The 20,843-nt window shown below is 37.4% G+C and overlaps 1 protein-coding gene across 13 annotated transcripts in view; it reads left to right on the forward strand.

Moving 5' to 3' along the window:
• Positions 1 to 20,843, forward strand: part of LOC127946009 (TRAF2 and NCK-interacting protein kinase) — a 50,552-nt gene that overhangs the window by 7,274 nt on the left and 22,435 nt on the right. For all 13 annotated transcript variants that reach the window (XM_052542279.1, XM_052542286.1, XM_052542277.1 and 10 more), the window contains exons 2-13: positions 1,855 to 1,920; positions 13,118 to 13,174; positions 13,836 to 13,961; positions 15,282 to 15,392; positions 15,518 to 15,608; positions 16,192 to 16,322; positions 16,421 to 16,475; positions 16,573 to 16,651; positions 16,757 to 16,932; positions 18,236 to 18,302; positions 18,412 to 18,610; positions 19,823 to 19,939. In XM_052542279.1, the coding sequence (XP_052398239.1) occupies positions 1,855 to 1,920; positions 13,118 to 13,174; positions 13,836 to 13,961; positions 15,282 to 15,392; positions 15,518 to 15,608; positions 16,192 to 16,322; positions 16,421 to 16,475; positions 16,573 to 16,651; positions 16,757 to 16,932; positions 18,236 to 18,302; positions 18,412 to 18,610; positions 19,823 to 19,939 (1,275 nt within the window). The remainder of the gene's footprint in view (positions 1 to 1,854; positions 1,921 to 13,117; positions 13,175 to 13,835; positions 13,962 to 15,281; positions 15,393 to 15,517; positions 15,609 to 16,191; positions 16,323 to 16,420; positions 16,476 to 16,572; positions 16,652 to 16,756; positions 16,933 to 18,235; positions 18,303 to 18,411; positions 18,611 to 19,822; positions 19,940 to 20,843) is intronic.

A 20,843-nucleotide genomic window follows, 5' to 3' on the forward strand; every position in this document is an offset into this window, starting at 1 on the left:
TCTTATTTCAGGAACAAAGTGTCATGCAGGTTCAGGCACATGCATGAGTTATGTAAGATAGATACGTGAGTGTTAAAAAAAAAAAAAAAACCTTCACAGGAAGATGATGTTCCTGCTGGTATGGTGATGGTGCAGGTGTGTAATTTAGGGAAGCTCATGTTCCGTCGGGTCTCTTAGCAGCCTAGAGATTGATGGGGTTTCCACTCACAGCCGGCAGCGGTGACGTTGAGAGTAAGGTCTCTGTCCGAACACCGAGTGCTGTGCTGACCTATTTCTTCCCACGCTGACTGTCTGGCTGGGTGTTAAGTCACGCTTGGTTTAAAGAATCTGTGCTGACTATAACTGACTCTTGTGTGATTTCACTTTAATTTACTGTGAACTCATGTTTGTTTCCGGCTGTTCCAAGGCAGCATACTTCCTTCTGGCTGCAATTTATAATGTATTTGTCAGTTGGTTTATTTTGATTCTTGAGTCTGCAGATATAAGTGAAGAAATAATTCCAAAAAGTACTTTAGGGGGGTGTCACGCTATTAGATATTGTTTCTGGAAAACAATATAAATACTAAATTCAATTCGGTTCAGTTTTCAAATGTGAAAATGATTTTTTCGAGCATATCCAAAGTAATCAAATAGTACTTCATACACTACTGTTCAAATGTTTGGGGTTGGTAATGTTTATAATGTTTTGAAAGAAAATGCTTAATAGGGCATCATTTGATCAAAAATAGTCAAAACAGTAATATTGTGAAGTATCATAATTTAGAATAACTGTTTTCTATTTTAAAATGAAATTCATTCCTGTTATGACAAAGCTGGATTTTCAGTATTATAACTCGTCTTCAGTGTCACATGATCCTTCAGGAATCATTCTAATATGCTGATTTGAAGAGTGTAGGTGCACTTCAAGACAGGGCCGTCTATAAAGAAAAAAATTACACCTTTTCCAAGATACCAATTATGGTAATATCCAAAACTCATAGTATCACCACTGTATTTTTAGTTACGCACACCTTGTTTTTTCTGAACATCTCATTCAGTAAATTTATATTCACCTAAATAAACCTGAATCCATCCTTAATTTTCCACCAGCTTCATTCCTTGTTTCGTTTTAAGCCATTATGTTTGTTTTTGTGAATTCACTGAACCATATTTCATAAATTACCCCTCTGGCGACATGAATTGGCAGCTATTGTCGGATTACCATGGCAACATGTCTTGCTTATTGTTCCAGGTGTATTGCATTATTTATTGGTCGTGCTTATTTTCACGAGCATCATGCTTGTTGGAGCTGAATTGGACTCTGACATTTCTGGAAACTGCTTTAGTTTTATTCAATGAAAATGACAAGTAAGCGTGATCTGATTTCAGGCTTGCTGGACTTATATTCCCACCAACACATAATGTGGTTTGCAGGCACTTTTAAATAGAAACTGCACAGCCAGGTAGATATTATTGATTCTTGTGCTAAAAATATCTTTCATAATTTCAACGTCAGACATGATTGCATCCAGTAAGGCAGAGTTTTCGGTGTAATAGTACACCGTGAACTGATTATGAAAATAACGAACATGATTTGTTCGGTTGTTTTAATTTGCAGGATATAGGACCTTATTTAGCCTCAGTGTTTGTTTCAAAATTAATTTTCTGGCTTTGGCTCACTGGATACCCTAATAGGGTTTAATGTTCAGTGTGCAAACAGATTTAACTTTAATTTACACGCTTTGTTAGGTCTAATAACTGCAGTGTCAGCTTTTATGATGACCTCAGTGTATACAGTATATGTTTGGTTCTCCTTGATGTTCAATGACAGGATAATGCAAGCTAATCTCTTCTTCTATTATTTTCTCCCCTCAGGACCCTGCTGGCATATTCGAGCTGGTGGAGCTTGTGGGAAATGGGACCTACGGACAAGTATATAAGGTAAATGATGGTCTACGATAAGTCAAATGCATGATTGGTTGGGTCTATCCAGTTCAGTTTTAGAAACATTTCCCTCGGCTGTTTGCTTCAATGTTTATCCCCTCTCCTTTCCTGAAAGATGTGCACTTACCTGTTAGTGTCTCAGCAGCTCTTGCGTTATACGTGTGGTATGTTCAGACGTGTCAAGACTCATTTATCTGAAAGATCATTCGTCCTCTTCCGTTTCCTGTTTAGAAACTGGTGTGTGTGAGTCAGATTTTTCAGTTGAAAACATATTACAAGGTCTCCTGAAGTGCCTTGAAACAGGCAGTGTTATTCAATGTGGTGACGTAATTTCAAATGAAACAGGAAGCGAGGGTGGGACATATCGAGTATATCGAGTAAAAGCTGCATTTGACAGCCATCATGCTGAGGTTGTGCAGTTGTAAAGGTTTTTAATAAATGCTGTCTCTGGACCGAAGCCAAAGCCCAGATCAGACTGTGTGCGCTGCCACGAGGAGGATATTATTGAGCTCTTTATCTATTTAAATGTAGAGATCACCAATCAAAGTGTCAGATATGACGCTTGGAGACTGAAGCCACGAGCGGAGATGCAGGAGCAGTTAAACAGTCTGTCAGTCTAAACGCCCGTCATCATGCAATATGTTAAAAAAATTAGTTCCCACCAAAAAAATAATGAAAATCCTGTCATTTAATGCCATTTACTCATCCTCATGTCATTCCGAAACCATATGACAATTTTTTTCTGTGAGAAACGAGGAAATGGTACAATATTATACCGCTCTTTTCTGTACAAAAAAAATAATCCTCCTTAAATTGACAAATAAGCACTGTAAAACTAGTCCATACAACTTGTATGCTAAATTTAAAATCCCCATTTCATATGTCGTAAGTCATATGATAGTTAACAGAAAGAAATTCAAGTTAATTCAAATTGTGCCATCCCCACTACTGCACCTGTGACATTTCAGTTGCATCTGGATTTATTCAAATATGGTTTAACATTTTGATGGCTGAGTCATTTTCAGTAGATATTTCACTCTTTAAGCAATAATATTTCTTCAGAAGACTTCCGATGTATTGCAGGGCTTGACTGTGTTTGAGTGCTACTGTTCAAAAGTTAAGAGTCAATTAGATTTCTTTTTTAAATGACTATTTTCTATTTTAATATAATGTGTATTCTTTTGATGGCAAAGCTGAATTTTCAGCATCATTACTCCAGTCTTCAGGGTCATACAGTATAATCTTTTAGAAATCATTCTAATATGCTGATTTGGTGCTCAAATTTATTAATTTTTTTATCAAAAGGAAGTTCAAAATGACTTTTTTTTTTTTGTCGACTTGAATAAATTCAATGCATCCTTGCTGAATACAATTTTCAGTTTCTTGGAAAAACAAACACCAACCCCAAACTTTATAGTAGAATATTCTACCCGACAGCTCCTGTTGTGTTCCCCTGAAGTCATACAGGTATGAGATATTAGGAGAATGAGTAAATGATGTTAGATATTTCAATTCTGGATGAACTAACCTTTTAACATTTGAGTAAGAATGTATTGTACATACATACAGAATTATTAGACAAATTAAGAAGTGAAAGAGGATGTGGTTGTGATTGTCGCTTTAAAGTCCTCAGAAAAAGCCGCAGTTTGCAGAAGTATTTGGGTTTGGTATAAAGGTCTCTGTGCAGGTGCAGTCAGTATACTGATAAAACCAGTAGGAGGTGTGATCCTGAGGTGTCGCACACTTGTGAAGGTGTATGGAGGGGTCATGTCTTATAAGGTGCTAGATTTTGTTTCCCTCAGTCTCACATCATGAGAATGTTGTGATAGAGTTTATCTCCTTTTTATGGAAAATGAGACTGATGCATCACAGCAAAAGATGAACTCTTTTAATCAAACGGGCACCCTTCGTGTATAGTTAGCATGTGTTAATGAGAATGAAATAGAAACGGTGTGAAGAAGGGAGATAGCTGAAAAATCATGTGCGACAGTGGAATTTGATAATTTGTCAGCTGAATCGGTGCATAACTGTGCTGTCACTTCTTATTATTGACTTGTCATTTCTTATCACTGACTTGTGTGCTCATACCATAACCAAGAATTTCTCCACTCTTTACAATGTTTTCTGATTGCAGTCCGAGTTGTTATAGAATAGTGTTCTTTAACTGGTTTTGTGACATGTATGTTAGCTTAAATGCCATTTATATGCTATTTTACTCATAAACACTGATACTTTTAGCTGACAGAGCTTTGTAGTTACTGATTTCAGGCGATCTGGATTACATAATTAGAGCCTAAAAATCAAGTACTCATAATTAGAGTATATTACATTTTTAATACTCGTAATCGGACTAGTTTTTATTTATAACATGATTACATAAATTTACACACAAGCAATAAATTCTTCATGATTTATTGATTCTTCCTTAAACTTTTAAATTTTCTTTTTTAAAATGCTTGCATGACATGCAGGTAAACAAATAAATTACATTTTTTTGAATGTTTTATTTTTGATTATTTTGAAATCGAAAGTCGACATTATTGACTGAGTCAACAACAAAAAATATTTGAAGTGAACCAGCATTCACTTCAAAGCTGGTAATAACTTTTTTATTTATTAGTTAGAACTCAGTATTTTAACTAATTGTAAAAGCAGAATAATAATCTAGTGATTATCTGGTGAAATAATCGACGATTAGTCGATTAATCATTGTAATAAATTTTAGATTAATCAATTATCAAAATAATAATTTGTTGCCGCCCTAAATTAGTCTGATTACATTACCGAAAATGTGTAATGTAATGGATTACGTTACTAACTACAATTTTTGTCATGTAATTTGGATTCAGTAATGGACTACAATTTTAAGCAATCTACCCTGCTCTGTTTGCTGATAAAGGTATTTTGAATGTCTAATCCTTTTCTCCTGGAGACAAAAATATTGATTACTCATCCTGCACTACACAGATTTTTACCTAACAAGCAAAACCATTTGAATCCATAACAAACTGAGCAGGATGAGTTACTCACCGAAGTTTAACGCTTCGCAATAGAATGAGCAAGTGTGAGCAATACTAATAGTCATGATTTCCTTGCAAACATATTTTCCAGACATTCCCTTTGTCCTGCCTATTGGTATCAAGGTTTGGTTAAACAAGTAGCAGGTTGCAACATTTAGTTTTTATTTTACATTGTAAAAGTACATTTCTGTGTCTGTTGGTGAGAACAGTCTGTTGTGTTTGTGCACCGGATTTGCGTGGGCTAATCAGTTCAAATATATATATAAAAATGAATATAAAACACACTTGCTCATTTACGTGTAGGAGTTTTTCTAAAGCACAAGCGCCTGACATCTTTCAGAATTCTGATATTATTTAAAACAGCAGGCATTCATTTAATATCATATGGAAGCTGAGCAGTTTTTGAACCATTTTGTCGATGACATTCTGGTGGCTTTGGTGAAGCTGCATTCAGGTCGCAATCAGCCATGATTGACTGAATTAGTGTGAACGAAATAATAGAGGCAAGGAAATTATGAATCATGGTTTTTATGTATTGATGAATAGTTTTTCTGTTGACACCAGTGGCTTTTTTCCTGACTTTTGGTATGAGATAACATGCAGACTTTGATTTCAGTTGCTTCATTATGAGTTCTTTCATATATATATAATTCCTCTTATTTGTTTTCTTGTTAATGTGTAATCATTAGTCACTATTTATCTATGAAATATGTGGGCTAAGTGGAATGCAACTTTTGTATTCATCTGTTATCTATTCAGTCAACGAGTGGATTTGTAATGTCATTTCAGATAATTGTTTTGCTTTGTCTGTCTCAGAGAATGAACATTGATTATTGATGACGCATTTCTTTCATTTTTATTCCATTAAGTCACCCATTATAAAAGAATCCTGAAAAAAACAACGTATCAGAGTTTCCACAAAAATATTAAGCAGCTAACATGTTTTCAACATTGATGAAAATAAATGTTTCTTGAGCATCAAATTAGCATGAATGTTATTAAAATGATTTCTGAATGATCGTGTCAGCTTTGCCATCACAGGAATAAAGTACATTTTGAAATTTTATTTTAATAAAACACTTATTTTTAATTGTAGTAATATTCGACAATATTATTGTTTTTACTGTATTTTGATCAAATAAATGCAGCCTCTGTGAATGTAAGACTTCTTTTTATTAGGTGTTTTTAACTACAATGAATTTTAAAAACGTATTTTACTGTATCGACTTAATGTTAATAAACAAAGCACATTTTTCAATTACTAAACAATGCAAAATACTACAGAAAAGGTCATCAGAAGTCTCAGGCCTCTATTAGTGCTGCATTAGTTGGCTAAATCAACAGCGCTAACCAAAGTTAATTTCAAGTTAAAAGTAAGTTGCGTAAAAGATAAAATGTGCTGGTCCGTAGCAAAACCTTTTTTTTTGTTTTGGAGTCAGTCTTGTTAAAAAGATGTCTTCTGCTTCATTCTGTGAATTCTCGGACTCCTGCTTTGCTGCAAGCCAGTTTAATTAGTCCAAAAGTCGTAGGTTACAACTTTTTCAACGAAAATTAAGCAAATAAATTGCACAAATAAATTGTTCACAAAAAGATCTATAACATGCATTTAGAAAATATATTTGGTGAAATTTCATTTCATGCTGACTTCAAGGAAATTCAGGAGTTTGATTTGCTCTGAGTCCCTGCAGAAAATCCCACACAGCTTTCATCTTTGGAGATCCAGAAAGCCATTAAAACATGCCCCGTATTAGAAGAAATAGGTTCTGGGTCAGGATGTGCTGCGTTGGGACCGCTCCTCTCCCACTCACATGACACTGCTTTTGAGAGAAATGTGCTATGAAGGAGAAAGATAGTAATGTAGGCACTTTTATCAAAGCTTGTGAGTTTTCTTTTCAGGCACTTTTAAATATTTTAGGAAAGCATGACTGTTTCAACCAACTCTTAACATTAAATTATAAATGGATACAGTAGTTCACAAAAAAATTTAATTGTCATTTACTCAGTCCACATCAGTCTGACTTTTTGTAGAACAAAAAAAAAAAGGGAGACTTTTGAAAAATGTTCACGCTTCTGTAAACGATCAATATTGGTCCGTATGACAGGTGTATTATTTAATGATTTTGCTTCACAGTCATAGGCATTTGTAATGTAGCTGAGACACCCTGTTGTAAATATCTCCTTTTGTTTTCCATGGAATAAACTGGATAATGTGTACATTTTGACAGATTTTTCTTGTTCTGTGATTTGGAATTCTGTCATGTAACTTCCTGTACTTGAATTATACCTGAGAAAAATTATGTGTTTGTTTGTTAGGTGTGTGAGTAAACAAGTTTGAGAATTCTCCCTCTCTTTCTCTCTTTCTCTCTCTCTCTCTCATATATATATATATATATATATATATATATATATATATATATATATATATATATATATATATATATATATATATATATATATATATATATATATATATATATATATATATATATAACAGCAGTGTTTCATCCCCTTTAAAGCACCATCACTACAGCCACACACATTCAGACAGACATTTTTGGCCTTTGAGCATTGCATTTTTGAGATCTGACTCAAGACCCCAGGATTCTGTGCGATTTTGTTGAACACTGTTTCAGGCTGAAATATTATACAACTTTTGCCAGATCTGGCTCGGCTCGGTGTTCATCTTCAGTTCTCTCTTCACAGCAGTTCAGTCAGTGTACTGTTTGAGTGCATGCATTACTCCGGGATATTGGTTTGTTGTAACTCAGAGGAAGTGTCAGCCACATTAAAAAAGTTAACAGCTTAAGTCATTTGTGGATTAATGCATATTGGAGACGCAAACAGTTTAAAACGATTCAGTTTGATTTGGTGAACTGGTTCAAAATGATTACCAACTGCTTATCACAAACTGAGACACGGAAGAGAAGACAATGCTGAGTAAAGTCGTAGTTTTTGCTATTTTTGGACCAAAATGTATTTTCGATGCCTTAAAAAATTCTAACTGCCCCTCTGATGTCACATGGACTACTTTGATGATGTTTTTCTTACCTTTCTGGACATGGACAGTAGACCGTTCACACAGCTTCAATGGAGGGACAGAGAGCTCTCGGACTAAATCTAAAATATCTTAAACTGTGTTCTGAAGATAAATGGAGGTCTCACAGGTTTGGAACGACATGAGGGTGAGTTATTAATGGCACAATTTAGATTTAGGTTAAAACCAAAAAATAAAAAAATTAATTGTTACTTGAAATGAAATAAGCATGATTTTAAGTTAACTTTTATTTCAGCTAGTTGTAAGTTAGTTTAACTTACTAAAATAACTAAAACTACAAAAAATACATAACTAAATTATAAAAACTATATAGACAAAACAATGGCTAAATGACAAAAGACACATAACAGAATAACCAAACTATAAATAGGGCCTTTGGCATAGCAGGAACCTTTTCATAGTACCAGAACTTATTGTGGAACTACACACTTTTGGGCATTTTCGCAACGCAGAATCTAGGTGCGGTTTTAATACCAGACTGCCATTTTCGAGAACCGAATTAGCTCCTACTCTGGAGCAGGGTCTAATACTAACCATGACGTAAGTAGACACTTATTGGCCAGACGCATTCTAAAACGTTAACATTGTATCAACTTATTTCGTAAGTATGATGAACAGCAATAAATACATTATATAATATCAATATAAATAAATTCAGCACTGCTAGTTATCGTTGGAGATTTTTAATCCTCCTTTCTGTTCTTTCAGTCGCTTTGTGTATGTCGACATTCCATGTCCATTATTGTGAAACCCGCGAGACACAACAAAAACACAGCTCCGATCTCAGCGTCCTCCATCCTCCTGTTGTTAACGTTGTTCTTCTTTGTCATTTGAGTACAACGTTCAACAACGTTAACAATGTTGTCGGCATGGCTCACGTCACGTCATAGTACACGTGTTCGGTGCAAATGCAACCCTATAAATGGTACTGGGAAATAGTTCGCGCAAAATCGGCTTAGTACTTTGGTACTGTACATTTAAGTTCTGAAACTAAAGTGATATATATATTAGTTAAATAAGGAAGTTTCCACAACGAGGTTCTAAATAAAACCCCAACTTCCTGCATTCCATAAGTGACTGCAGGGGATGTGGTCTTTTGAAGGCTGTTCTCTGAATGGAAGATGAGTAAAGAGATTCTGGCCCCTCCAAAGCTCTCTCAGAGACTGAGCTGAGAGGGTCACCCTAGGTCACATGTCTCAGGAACAAGAGGAGCTGTCTGTAAAAGAGTGTGAAAATCACAAACCTCCTCCGCCTTCCAGACTTGTTGCTAGGCTACAGAGGAGGAAGTGGTGTGTTGTGCACTTTTTTTTTTTCTCGCACTGGCACCCTGTGTCTACCGTTAAGCGGTACAAACATACACCAGGCTTGCAGTGACAAATGACTTCCTGATCCTGATTGTGAGATAATAACTGTTCCGTTTTCATGACTTCTACAAAGACATATATATATTTATATGCGTCTGTCTTCACCGTTGTTTGGTTTCCCTTCCCTCCAGCAGATGCGGTCTTATTTTCTCATGATTGGAGAGTTGAGTATAACCAATAGCAGCCGTGATGATGAAACCACACAGCAACCACACAGTCTTCCTTACTGCATTTTGCGGCTACAGTTACAATGCATTACTACTGCAAGCTCTCCGATAGCCATTTACAGTCATTTCAGATATAATGGGAACAGAACTCCGTATGCATTTCAGCTGCCAGTCTAGATTAGAAGGGCTCTGTGACTGCATAGTGTGCTTATCTGTTTAGTGAAGATGATGACTACGACAAAGCTTTGTTGAAATCATGTAATGTTGAAATCGTGAAATGGTTTTGTAGCAGAGTGCACTTTATGGGATACTGTATCCCATGATGCATAGCACTCAACTTAATCATTCATTTCCATTTTTAATATCTCCTTCTGTATTCATTACCTAAATTATTATAAGGGACTTAACAGAAAAAAATGTTTGAGAATGTTTTTCATATGCATATTTAAAAACAAAAAAAGTTTAAATTTAAAAAGTACATTTTATTACATTTTTAAATCTTAGTTTTTTCCATTGTGAGTATAGTAATATTTATCATTAATACTGCACAGTCTGCACTTTTTACTTGCTTTTTTCATGGCTTATGGCAATTGGGGACAGTCTTCTCTTATACGTCAACGCTCCAGAACTTTTCAGTTAATCTCTGTCAAGGTGCCAGATGGTTTTTCCAGTTAGCAGTCTGCCCTGCGAATCTCCTCATCAGGAGAGACGTGGAAATGTAGGGAACAAATCTATCACACATGCACACATTCATCACATTCACACATCTGATTCACTTATATGCCAGCATACTTTATTACGATTACTTGGATGTATTATGATGATGATGATTTGCTCATGTGTTCTGTCAGATGTATTCAAATTAGCAAACATTTTTAACCAGTCAGCATGTTTTTCCGGTTCAAGCGTCAAAACTACCAACCCATATAAAGTGACCGAAAGCAACCACTCAGAACACCCTTGTAAATTCACTTAGACCACCTTGGAAACTGCATAGCCACCACAGCACATAGCATGGCAAGAACCACTGACAGATTCTTCAAAATAATAAAACAATTATTGTGGATTTGGATTTATGGCCGATGCCGGTATCGTTTTGGTTTCTCAAACAAGATCTATGAGGGAACTGCATGGTGTTTGTGAATTGATGATGAATAGCTAATAATTAGCTAAATCGAATGTAACATTAAAATAAAAAAAAAATAGCAATGCACGATGTCAAAATAAAGCTGAAATTCACAGGTACAGCTTGTAATGCTTTGTTTTCAGAGTGGCTCCACTGTTTAACATGCATTTTTTTTTTTTTTTTGCAGTTTGCATAATTTCCTACTTTTTTGTGGACAAAAGTATACAGCTTTTCATTTTTGTTAAATTATTGAAATATTAACTTTTTTTATTAATCTTGGGGTACGATAAGTAAATATTTTATGTCCAAAGGATTTATCTGACAAGAAAGGTTTGGGAACCTCTGTCTTTGAGCTGGAGGGCTGATGTAAAGCAGGTATAAATTATATTTAAAGGGGGGGGGGGTGAAATGCTCGTTTTCACTCAATATCCTGTTAATCTTGAGTACCTATAGAGTAGTACTGCATCCTTCATAACTCCGAAAAGTCTTTAGTTTTATTATATTCATAAGAGAAAGATAGTCTGTACTGATTTTTCCCGGAAAAACAGGACCGGCTAGAGGCGTGACGTGTGGGCGGAGCTAAAGAATCACGAGCGCGAGTAGGCTTTTGTGTTGAGAGCATGTGGAAACTGTGACATTACCGTGAGGGAAAAACCATCATCCAAAACAAACCATGGCTAACAGTCAGATTCAGTCGTTTATTTATGATCCAGAATCAGATCCCGAGGCTGAAACTTAACAAGAGCAGCAGCAACAACTCGCTCCGAGCGGGGCTCGAACCCGGGTCTCTGGCATGGGAGGCGGACGCACTAACAAGGAGGCAGAGATATTTGAAGCAGTTTTACTCACCGCCTGAGGTTCCAACACACGATCGTGACCCTTTTTCATTGGGATTGCATCATCCTTAAGAAATAAACGATACGCAAATCCGTCGTCAAACTGGGCCTTGTTTGTAAAACAAGCATCTTCGAAATGCAGGGAACAAACGCAAACACTTGCACAACTCCGTTGATGCTCTGTAAAAATAAACTCCATCCACTGGTCCCTTAATGCTGTTTTTTTTTTTTTGGTAATCTGTGCAGGGTTGTCTTGCCCTGGCAACCAAAAACACACTCCTTTTGTGACTTTTCGCGACGCTCTCGCTCTGATCAGTGAACGTCTGTTGTGCTCTCAGTGCTCTGCTATACGGGAGCGCGCGCTCTTCCGGGAGAAGTGCCCTCAGGACCCATATAAGGAAATTCCGCTCCATCTAACGTCTTGAGAAAACTTGTGACAAACCGGAAGGAGTATTTTGGGAACAAAAATACTCCTTCAAATGTACAACTTAATTTTTGAAACTTGGTCCATGTTTAGCATGGGAATCCAACTCTTTAACAGTGTAAAAAACTCAGTATGCATGAAATAGCATTACACCCCCATTACAGGAAATAAAACCTGCTGCTATAAATTAATATTTAATAATATGATGGAGTTTGCTTCCAACACGAATCAGGTGATGCCAATAATAAAAGACAAACATTGGCATTTTGGTCGATATATTTGGTTGACCACTAGTAAAAATTAGATATGAGGTGCCCAAAATAGTTATTAGATGCTCAAAATTGGATCAAATTATGTGAGCCCTACTTGAACTTCATGGTTCTTACACATCTCTGTGTTTAATAATATGTTTAATATCTTGTTAATACTTTCCAGTAGCAGTGGAAGTTGGTAATGAGCACTGATGGGACTCTTTCATCATGTCCTTTTCTCTTTCCACCTTTTTTCGGTCTCCTTCTTCTCTCTCTGAAACATCTCTTCTGCTCGAATCAAAGCAGTGGGAGCGTGTTGGGTGAGGAGATGAAGTGTGCATAATTCATTCTGAAGAGCACACACTGGGTGATTCTGCCGTTCAGATGAACGCACTTCTGCTCCGATCTGCTGCCGCATCTCCCGTTATTGTCCTGAAACACGGGACCTGCTGAGCGCACAGATGATCTGCATCCGCAGCGTCTGTTTCTCTCGTTTCTGGTTCTGAAATAAAATTGAGCTCGGGGGAAGTGAGGAACTTGACAGGTAAACAGGAGGGAATTGAGGGAGACCCAGGACAGTGATTTCCATTTCCACATTCCTTCGGTTGCATAACGCTTTTGGAGATCCGTCCAACCCAAACAGAGTTGTCATCTGGTGGCACCGTAACACACACACACACACATTCACAAAAAACAAAATGGTACAGCCAAGAGCCCGAGATCATTCACACAGGTTTTTGGGTCTGTTTCAATCATTCTAGGAGGTGTGTGTGTGTGTGTGTGTGTGTCTTTCTATGCTGTTACGTAATGATGCCGCATGCCAGGGAGGCTTACGTCCACCTGTTCTTCTGCTACAGATAGATCTCATGACCACATGTTCTATAATGCTAGTATGATGTTTGTATGATACTCTTGAATAATATTTCTTCGCTCTTATCTTCCTCTCTTCAGGGACGTCATGTCAAGACTGGCCAGCTTGCTGCAATCAAGGTCATGGATGTCACAGGGGTGAGATTCTCTCAATGTCTGTTTCACTTTTACACGTTCACTCTTCTCTTTTTGCATGATGTTGTTTAAAAGCCAACAATGTAAATGTAATTTGTGGCAAACAAAGCACCATGTACTGTCGCCTCACGAAATGAAGGTCCATGGTTGGAGTCCCAGCTGAGCCAGAAAACCTTCCTGTGAGGAGTTTGTATGTTCTCCTTGCGTCTGAGTGGGTGTTTTCCGGGTGATCCGGGTTCCCCAACAATCCAAACACATGTAGCATAAGTTAATTTGATACTATAAATTCCCTTTGTGTGAGGCCTGTGATGGAAAGGCCATCCATTCAGGGTGTTCCCCGCATGTGGCCCGAGACACTGTTTGGGGTGGGGCAATCTGTAAGGCCCGACCAGTAACAAATGGATGGAGTGTTTTTAAAGAAACCTGTTTGAAAACAACAATTTTCCCCCCAATTTTTTGTTGCTAGTGGCACAGAAATTACACACTTAACTTGGAAAAATAACAGTGACATAATTAATTCACTAAGTAATACATACTTATACTGTTAATTATGTGCAGTAGTAAATCATACTGTATAATAGTTTCCTCACAATGACTCACGCACAGACCAACTAACATAGTATTTTTCTGCTCTGTCTCAAGTGTTGTCCGTTTTATTTGACAGGATGAGGAGGAGGAGATCAAAGCTGAGATCAACATGCTGAAAAAATACTCCCACCATCGAAACATCGCCACCTACTATGGTGCCTTCGTCAAGAAGAACCCACCCGGCGTGGATGACCAGCTCTGGGTCAGTCCTCATTAGTTGTTGGCAGAAAGTATCAGGGTTATTTTAGTTGGCAAATTTTTCATTGTTAGTGTGTGTAGTACAATAGGAGTTTTTCAATAGTATGCTAGTGGTTTAGCTGTTTTCAGAACCATGTAGCTTTTTTCAGTTAGAGAGGTAGTGTAGCATGTCAATATTTTACTATATAATATTATTATTATTATTATTATTTTATTTATTTTATTTTATTTATTTTTTTTTTCATGTTATATCTCAAACACAGATTTGCCGGCACATGAAACATAAGTTTGACTGTAGCATAACATAATTTGCTGTCTGTTTTACTTTAATAATCCAAGTCTTCCTGGTATTTATTGATTTAAAAATAGTTAACACTTTGCACAGAGGTGCCTAGGCCTTGTTGCTTTCATCTCTATGCATTAAACATAGAGAGAGAGAACTGCCAACCTCATTTCCTCTGTGGTGAGCTTTGCCGCTGTCTTTGCCCAGCAACAGAAAGATATTGACACACTGAAGACATTTATTTGCACTGGAGCATGCACCATCACCCTCCTTTCCATGCTTTCATGTTCTTTACGCCAAATTCTCACCCTACCATCTGAATGTCGCAGCAGAAATCGAGAGTCATCAGACCAGGCAACGTTTTCCCAATCTTCTTTTGTCCAGTTTTGGTGAACCTGTGTGAATTGTAACCTTCGTTTCCTGTTCTTAGCAGACACTCAGTGTGGTCTTCTGCTGCTGTAGCCCATCTGCTTCAGGGTTCAACGTGTTGTGCGTTCAGAGATGGTATTCTGCATACCTTGGTTGTAACGAGTGGTCATTTGAGTAACTGTTGCCTTTCTATCATCTCTAACCAGTCTGCCCATTTTCCTCTGACAACATCGAGGCATTTTTTTCACACAACTGCCGCTCACTGGATATTTTCTCTTTTTTGGACCATTCTCTGTAAACCCTAGAGATGGTTGTGTGTGAAAATCTCAGTAGATCAGCAGTTTTTGAAATACTCAGACCAGCCTGTCTGGCACCAACAACCATTCCACGTTCAAAGTCACTTAAATCCCCTTTCTTCCCCATTCTGATGCTTGCTTTGAACTTCAGCGAGTCGTCTTCACCACATCTAGTTGCCTAAATGCATCGAGCTTCTGCCATGTGATTGGCTTATTAGCAATTTGTGTTACCAAACAATTGAACAGGTGTACCTAATAAAGTGGCCGGTAATCCCACTTTATATATATCATGAGTATATAAGTGTAGTTCTCCACTAAATTAGATTTTTCATAATTGTTTTTTTGTCCTAATTTTGTTGACGCGATGTGTCTGTAGTTGGTGATGGAGTTTTGTGGTGCTGGTTCAGTGACAGACCTGATAAAGAACACCAAAGGAAACTCTCTGAAGGAGGAGTGGACGGCGTACATCTGCAGAGAGATCCTCAGGGTGAGTATGTGTGTAGTGTGGGCCACCAGAAGCCATTATTAGCTCACAGAAGTGTTATTTTTGAAGAGTGTTTCCTCATCTGACCCTCTCCAGTTGAGTCTAACCTATTCATTTGGTTTTGATAGGGTCTGACCCACTTGCATCAACACAAGGTCATTCATCGTGATATCAAAGGTCAGAACGTTTTGCTCACAGAAAATGCGGAAGTCAAACTAGGTGAGTTCACACCCCTGACATCAATAACACAATGTACAGTCTGTTATGACACACTTACTTTAGAAGAAGCTTCTGCAAATTTGTATGAATCAGGGTTGAGGTCAATCTATCTAAAAGTTACAATTTCCAAGTATTTCCAAGGCTCTAATATCTAGAAACAGGCTTTCTTTCAGTAAGTAGCAGTATATCCCATGAGGAAATATAGCATTACTCATTCTATTTTACATCAGAGGTTTACAGTTGAGCTAAAGCACTAATCAAACAGATAAAATAGTTCATTTTAATTAAATGAATTGAGAGGAAGGTTTAATTTCCAAGGACCTGTTCAAAAATCATATTCAGTATATTCATATTGAGTCTTGTGGAACCTGTGACCCTCCTCTGGAGTTATTAGGGCTTGTCATCAAGTTGTTTGAGTTTGCGAGACAGTTCTGGCTGGTTGATTTGATAACTGCCTGCGGTGACGAGGGAAGAGTGGCACAGAGGCAGATGGCAGCATGCACTTCATCAAAGACCTCTCCTCGTGTTACTGCACGCATAACGTGTGTGTGTGTGTGTGTGATTGCGTGTGTTTTCAAAACAGTTGATTTTGGTGTGAGTGCACAGTTGGACCGTACCGTCGGTAGGAGGAACACTTTTATTGGCACGCCATATTGGATGGCTCCAGAGGTCATAGCCTGTGATGAGAACCCAGACGCCACATATGACTTCAAGGTATTTCAAGAGATTCCTAATTACGCTCACTGATTGCTTTTGTGTGAGGGTCCCGTTTGGCTTCAGGCAGAGATCCTAACAGCACCGTTTTGTTACAGAGTGATCTGTGGTCGCTGGGAATTACAGCTATTGAAATGGCAGAAGGAGCCCCTCGTAAGTCCAACGCAATGCATTATGATGTTAAACACATGAGAATGTATTTATATGAACACTGTGATTGCTCATCACAAAAACCTGTTTGTTTTCTCAGCGCTGTGCGATATGCATCCCATGCGAGCACTTTTCCTCATACCCAGAAATTCAGCTCCCCGTCTAAAGTCCAAAAAATGGTATGTCAAACGTCTCATCATATTGGATATGCACTTCAAAACTACAACTGATGGTAATGAACAGGACCTGAGAGTCAAAGCTGATCGGTTTGTTGTTCTCCGCAGGTCTAAAAAGTTCCAGTTATTCATTGAGAGCTGTTTGGTGAAGAATCACAACCAGAGACCCAGTACTGAACAGCTCATCAAGCATCCCTTCATCAAAGATCTTCCCAACGAGAAACAGATCCGAATCCAGCTCAAAGACCACATTGACCGGACCAAAAAGAAGAGAGGAGAGAAGGGTGAGCTTACTTCATTAATAAATCAGGTTATTTCCCTGTAGTTACGTCAAAATAGAATAATTTGCATATCTGACTCAGAATATTCTATACATTTGTCAGTTGTGATGTTAAATTAAGCTTGCAATGTCAACTTGCAACATGTTGGGAAACTTACAGCTCGTATATTATCCTTTCTTGCTGTTATAAATGCCACTTCTATACTTCTGCTGCACGAGATGAGAACACATTTTTATGATTTTCTGAGTAATGAAAAAGTCTACTTTTGTGATATATTTCCTTCTTTCTTTACTGCAAGACTTTTGCTCGGGGTAGATGCGCTTAAATCTGCACTAACGATGCGATTCGGTCACGTATCAAGCGTGCACTTCAATAAGCTGACAGAAAGCGGGTTATTGCATTTACATACCATGCGAAATCAGAGTAAGATGAAAAAAAATGACCTGCTGTGACAGGGTTATGCTTATGAACTTACTCCTATAAAAGAAAACGGCTCACCACGTTTACATGATCAAGTGCGTTTTCTGCTTAAGCATAATTGTTTTAGGATTGTGCATGTAAACGTGCTCTCTCTTAGGGCTGGGTTGATGATATCAATTACTCCGTTTTAATCATTCTTCATTTTGATGAGCCAATATTGATTCTTAAACCCTAAGCTTGATTTATGTTTTCTGTTGATGTGTGAACACAACTTCATGAAACATTATTTGTAGCATGCCTACCATCCAATTAAACACAATAAGGGTTGTTAATTTTATTATGTTATATCTAAAAAAGAAAAGAAAAAAAGTTATAATTTGGACTTTTGATTTTAACCTTTAATATTACAATAATGTACCAATTGAGGGTTCCCCAGTTTACAGCTTTTGTTAGAGATAATATTGACATGTACTGTACTTGGTTTATAACAAAATTAATTAATATCAATATTGAAATCAAATTGAAGCAAGTTTTGTGAATTTGAACTCTGATTAATAAAATCTGTTGATATGGCCCTATATTTTGTGAATAAGAATTATAATTCCATTGTTCAACTTATATATGCTATTTGTTATTATTATATTCATATTCATTTTATTTCTTAATTTAATATTATTTTTTGTGAGATTTGACAACTATTTAATAGCTTTAAAAAAAAAATTACTTAAAAATGCAATTTTTTTTATCAATGGTACTCATGTTGCTGTCACATTCCATATCTGAATCTGTCCTTAATCTTTAAAGTTTTATTCTTTATGTCCTTAAAAGTTTTATTCTTAAAAACCAGTGTATTACAATACTGCACGATTGTCTGTTTTTTTTTCAGACGAGACTGAATACGAGTACAGTGGAAGTGAAGAGGAGGAGGAAGAGCGAGACATAGGAGAGCCGAGGTACATAGACCTTGTTCCGCTCAAACACACACACACACACACACACACACACATGTTGGTATAGTGGAGACCTGATTGACTTAAAGATGATTTAACATCTTCCTTACAGCTCCATCATAAACGTCCCGGGGGAATCGACCCTGAGGCGGGACTTCCTGCGTCTGCAGTTGGCCAATAAGGAGCGCTCCGAAGCCCTGAGGAGACAGCAGCTGGAACAGCAACAGAATGAGGAGCACAAGCGCCAACTACTGGCAGAGAGGCAGAAACGCATCGAGGAGCAGAAGGAGCAAAGGAGGAGACTAGAGGAGGTATGAGGAGAGGGACAAGATTCTGTTTAAAGACCGGGTGTGCTACCAGGTTTCTGAAATCTTCAGCATTAGAGAGGTGTATAAATATCTTTAAACCTAAATATTTAATCTAAATATATTTATAATGTTGTATTGATTTATATAGTTTAGAATTATTTCATGCTATATTTTATTTGTTTATATTAATATAAATATATAAGTAATATCAAGGGTGATTTATATTTAATTTTTAATATGAAGCACATTTTTTTTTTATATATTTTGCCTGAATATATACAAAATATTGAATCCATTTATATATTGCTTTTAATTAATTGTAATAAAATGTTTATATTATATTACTTAAAGCACATTTGATTTGATTTTATTCTTATTCCAGCATCTGAGTTTGCTTTGAGACTCAGATTTTACATTAAATATTAAGTTATGACCCATTAAAAGAATCAAAGTTGTTCGGAATCAAAAAATAAATTGAAATGTAAAATGATCATATGCTAAATTAACAACAACAAAAGCAGACATATGCATCAAAAAAGTTATTAGTATTCACCATATTACCAATTAACACGTGCATTTTAGCCAAAATCTCACACAGCCTCTGGCATCAACAACAAAAGAAATGGGAAGCATTTTCTTCTGCTTTCATGCATGATTATATGCTTAGTTGCATTTTATTGTTTGCATTAGCATTGTTTTTCCTTAGAACAAAGACCGTATGATTTGCTCTTATTCCGGTCGCACACTTCCCGTACTCTATTTTGCCTGTGTGATGGCTCATGAGATTGGAGACACTGAGCTATGATCAGTCCACAGGAAGGTTACCCAACATCTTGGGAATTCTTCAAACGGGAGATAAAGAAAGACAATGATCATTAAGCCAGTAGAGATATTCCGGAGTTATGTAATGTTGGGTTTTCTCGGTAGGGGAGGGAGCACAAAACCTTTGGAGATGAATCAGGGGGCCCAGCTGGGCGTCAACCTCTCGTTCAACCCGTCAGTCTCCCGCTGGTCCACTGTCAGGCCGCCTCATTTCAGCACAGCTCCTGTCAGCAGCCTCTGCTGGGGAAAGGCCATTCAGTATGGCCACCTGCTCGAAATACATGTCTTTTAAACTTGAAGGAACTGCATGTGCTAGTAGTTGGGGTCAGCACTCAGATATATTTGTAAGAATGGGATGTTCATTAATGAGAACTTGTGTTTGTAATCTCACAGCAACAGCGACGGGAGAGAGAGCTCCGGAAACAGCAGGAGAGAGAGCAGAGGAGGCGTTATGAGGAGATGGAGCAGCTGCGGAGAGAGGAGGAGAGGAGGCATGCTGAGAGGGAACAGGTACAGAAGTACACACAAGTGCACAATGAGGGATGGTTACAGTTATTTCAGGACTGAAAATACATATAATTGTGCGACCTGTTATAAATTGATCCATGACTACAAACTAACCCATAATTCACTGTACAAAAAGAAATAGGGAAGCTAAACCATGCCAGAAATGACAACTTCACACACTCACACACACTCACACACACACCATGCTAACAGACTTCCACTGATTCACCACTACAGAGATAGAGACGAGATGTACTATCTGGAGCACATATATTTAGAGATCGATCACAGTTTTTTTGTTTTTTTTTGACATACCAGTTATTTCAGTGTTCTGGCATTCAGTAATGGTAACATTTTTTACCAGCATTGCCATTTTCTCCTCTAAACTAAAAATAGTTATAACCGTATCATTGTTGATGAACAGGCCATGAGAAACCCTTTTGGAAAGAATGAATGTTGGTTAAGAAAAAAGAACTGTCAATTTGTCTCTCTATGTAAACATCAACGCAAACATTATCACTAGGAATCTGTCAGGGCATATGCACACTTGATGAGCATTAAGAGAACGTGCGTCCATGCACTCGTTTTTAAAACCCTTTGTTAATCACATGTGTACTTCACTCACAGCTGTAACTGTCCTCTCAGATATGCATATCAGACTCTCACATGCCTTGATCCCTTGTTTTAAAGCCTTCTCTTCAGTCTATGACTCACTTCCTCCAGAGACTGAGATGTTCTGTTGGATGGTATGCATATTTAAAGCACCCACCCACCTTTTCAAATGCAGCCCTTCCCAATAGTAAATGAGGACGTCTCACGGGATTCTATGCAGAGACAAATAAGAAAGACTGAGCCATTAATGAGAGTAAAGGTTCTCCAGTCCTCACTTATGCCAAAAATTAAGGGA

This window comes from Carassius gibelio, chromosome A24, assembly GCF_023724105.1.
Source record: "Carassius gibelio isolate Cgi1373 ecotype wild population from Czech Republic chromosome A24, carGib1.2-hapl.c, whole genome shotgun sequence".
Taxonomy (NCBI): Eukaryota; Metazoa; Chordata; class Actinopteri; order Cypriniformes; family Cyprinidae; genus Carassius; species Carassius gibelio.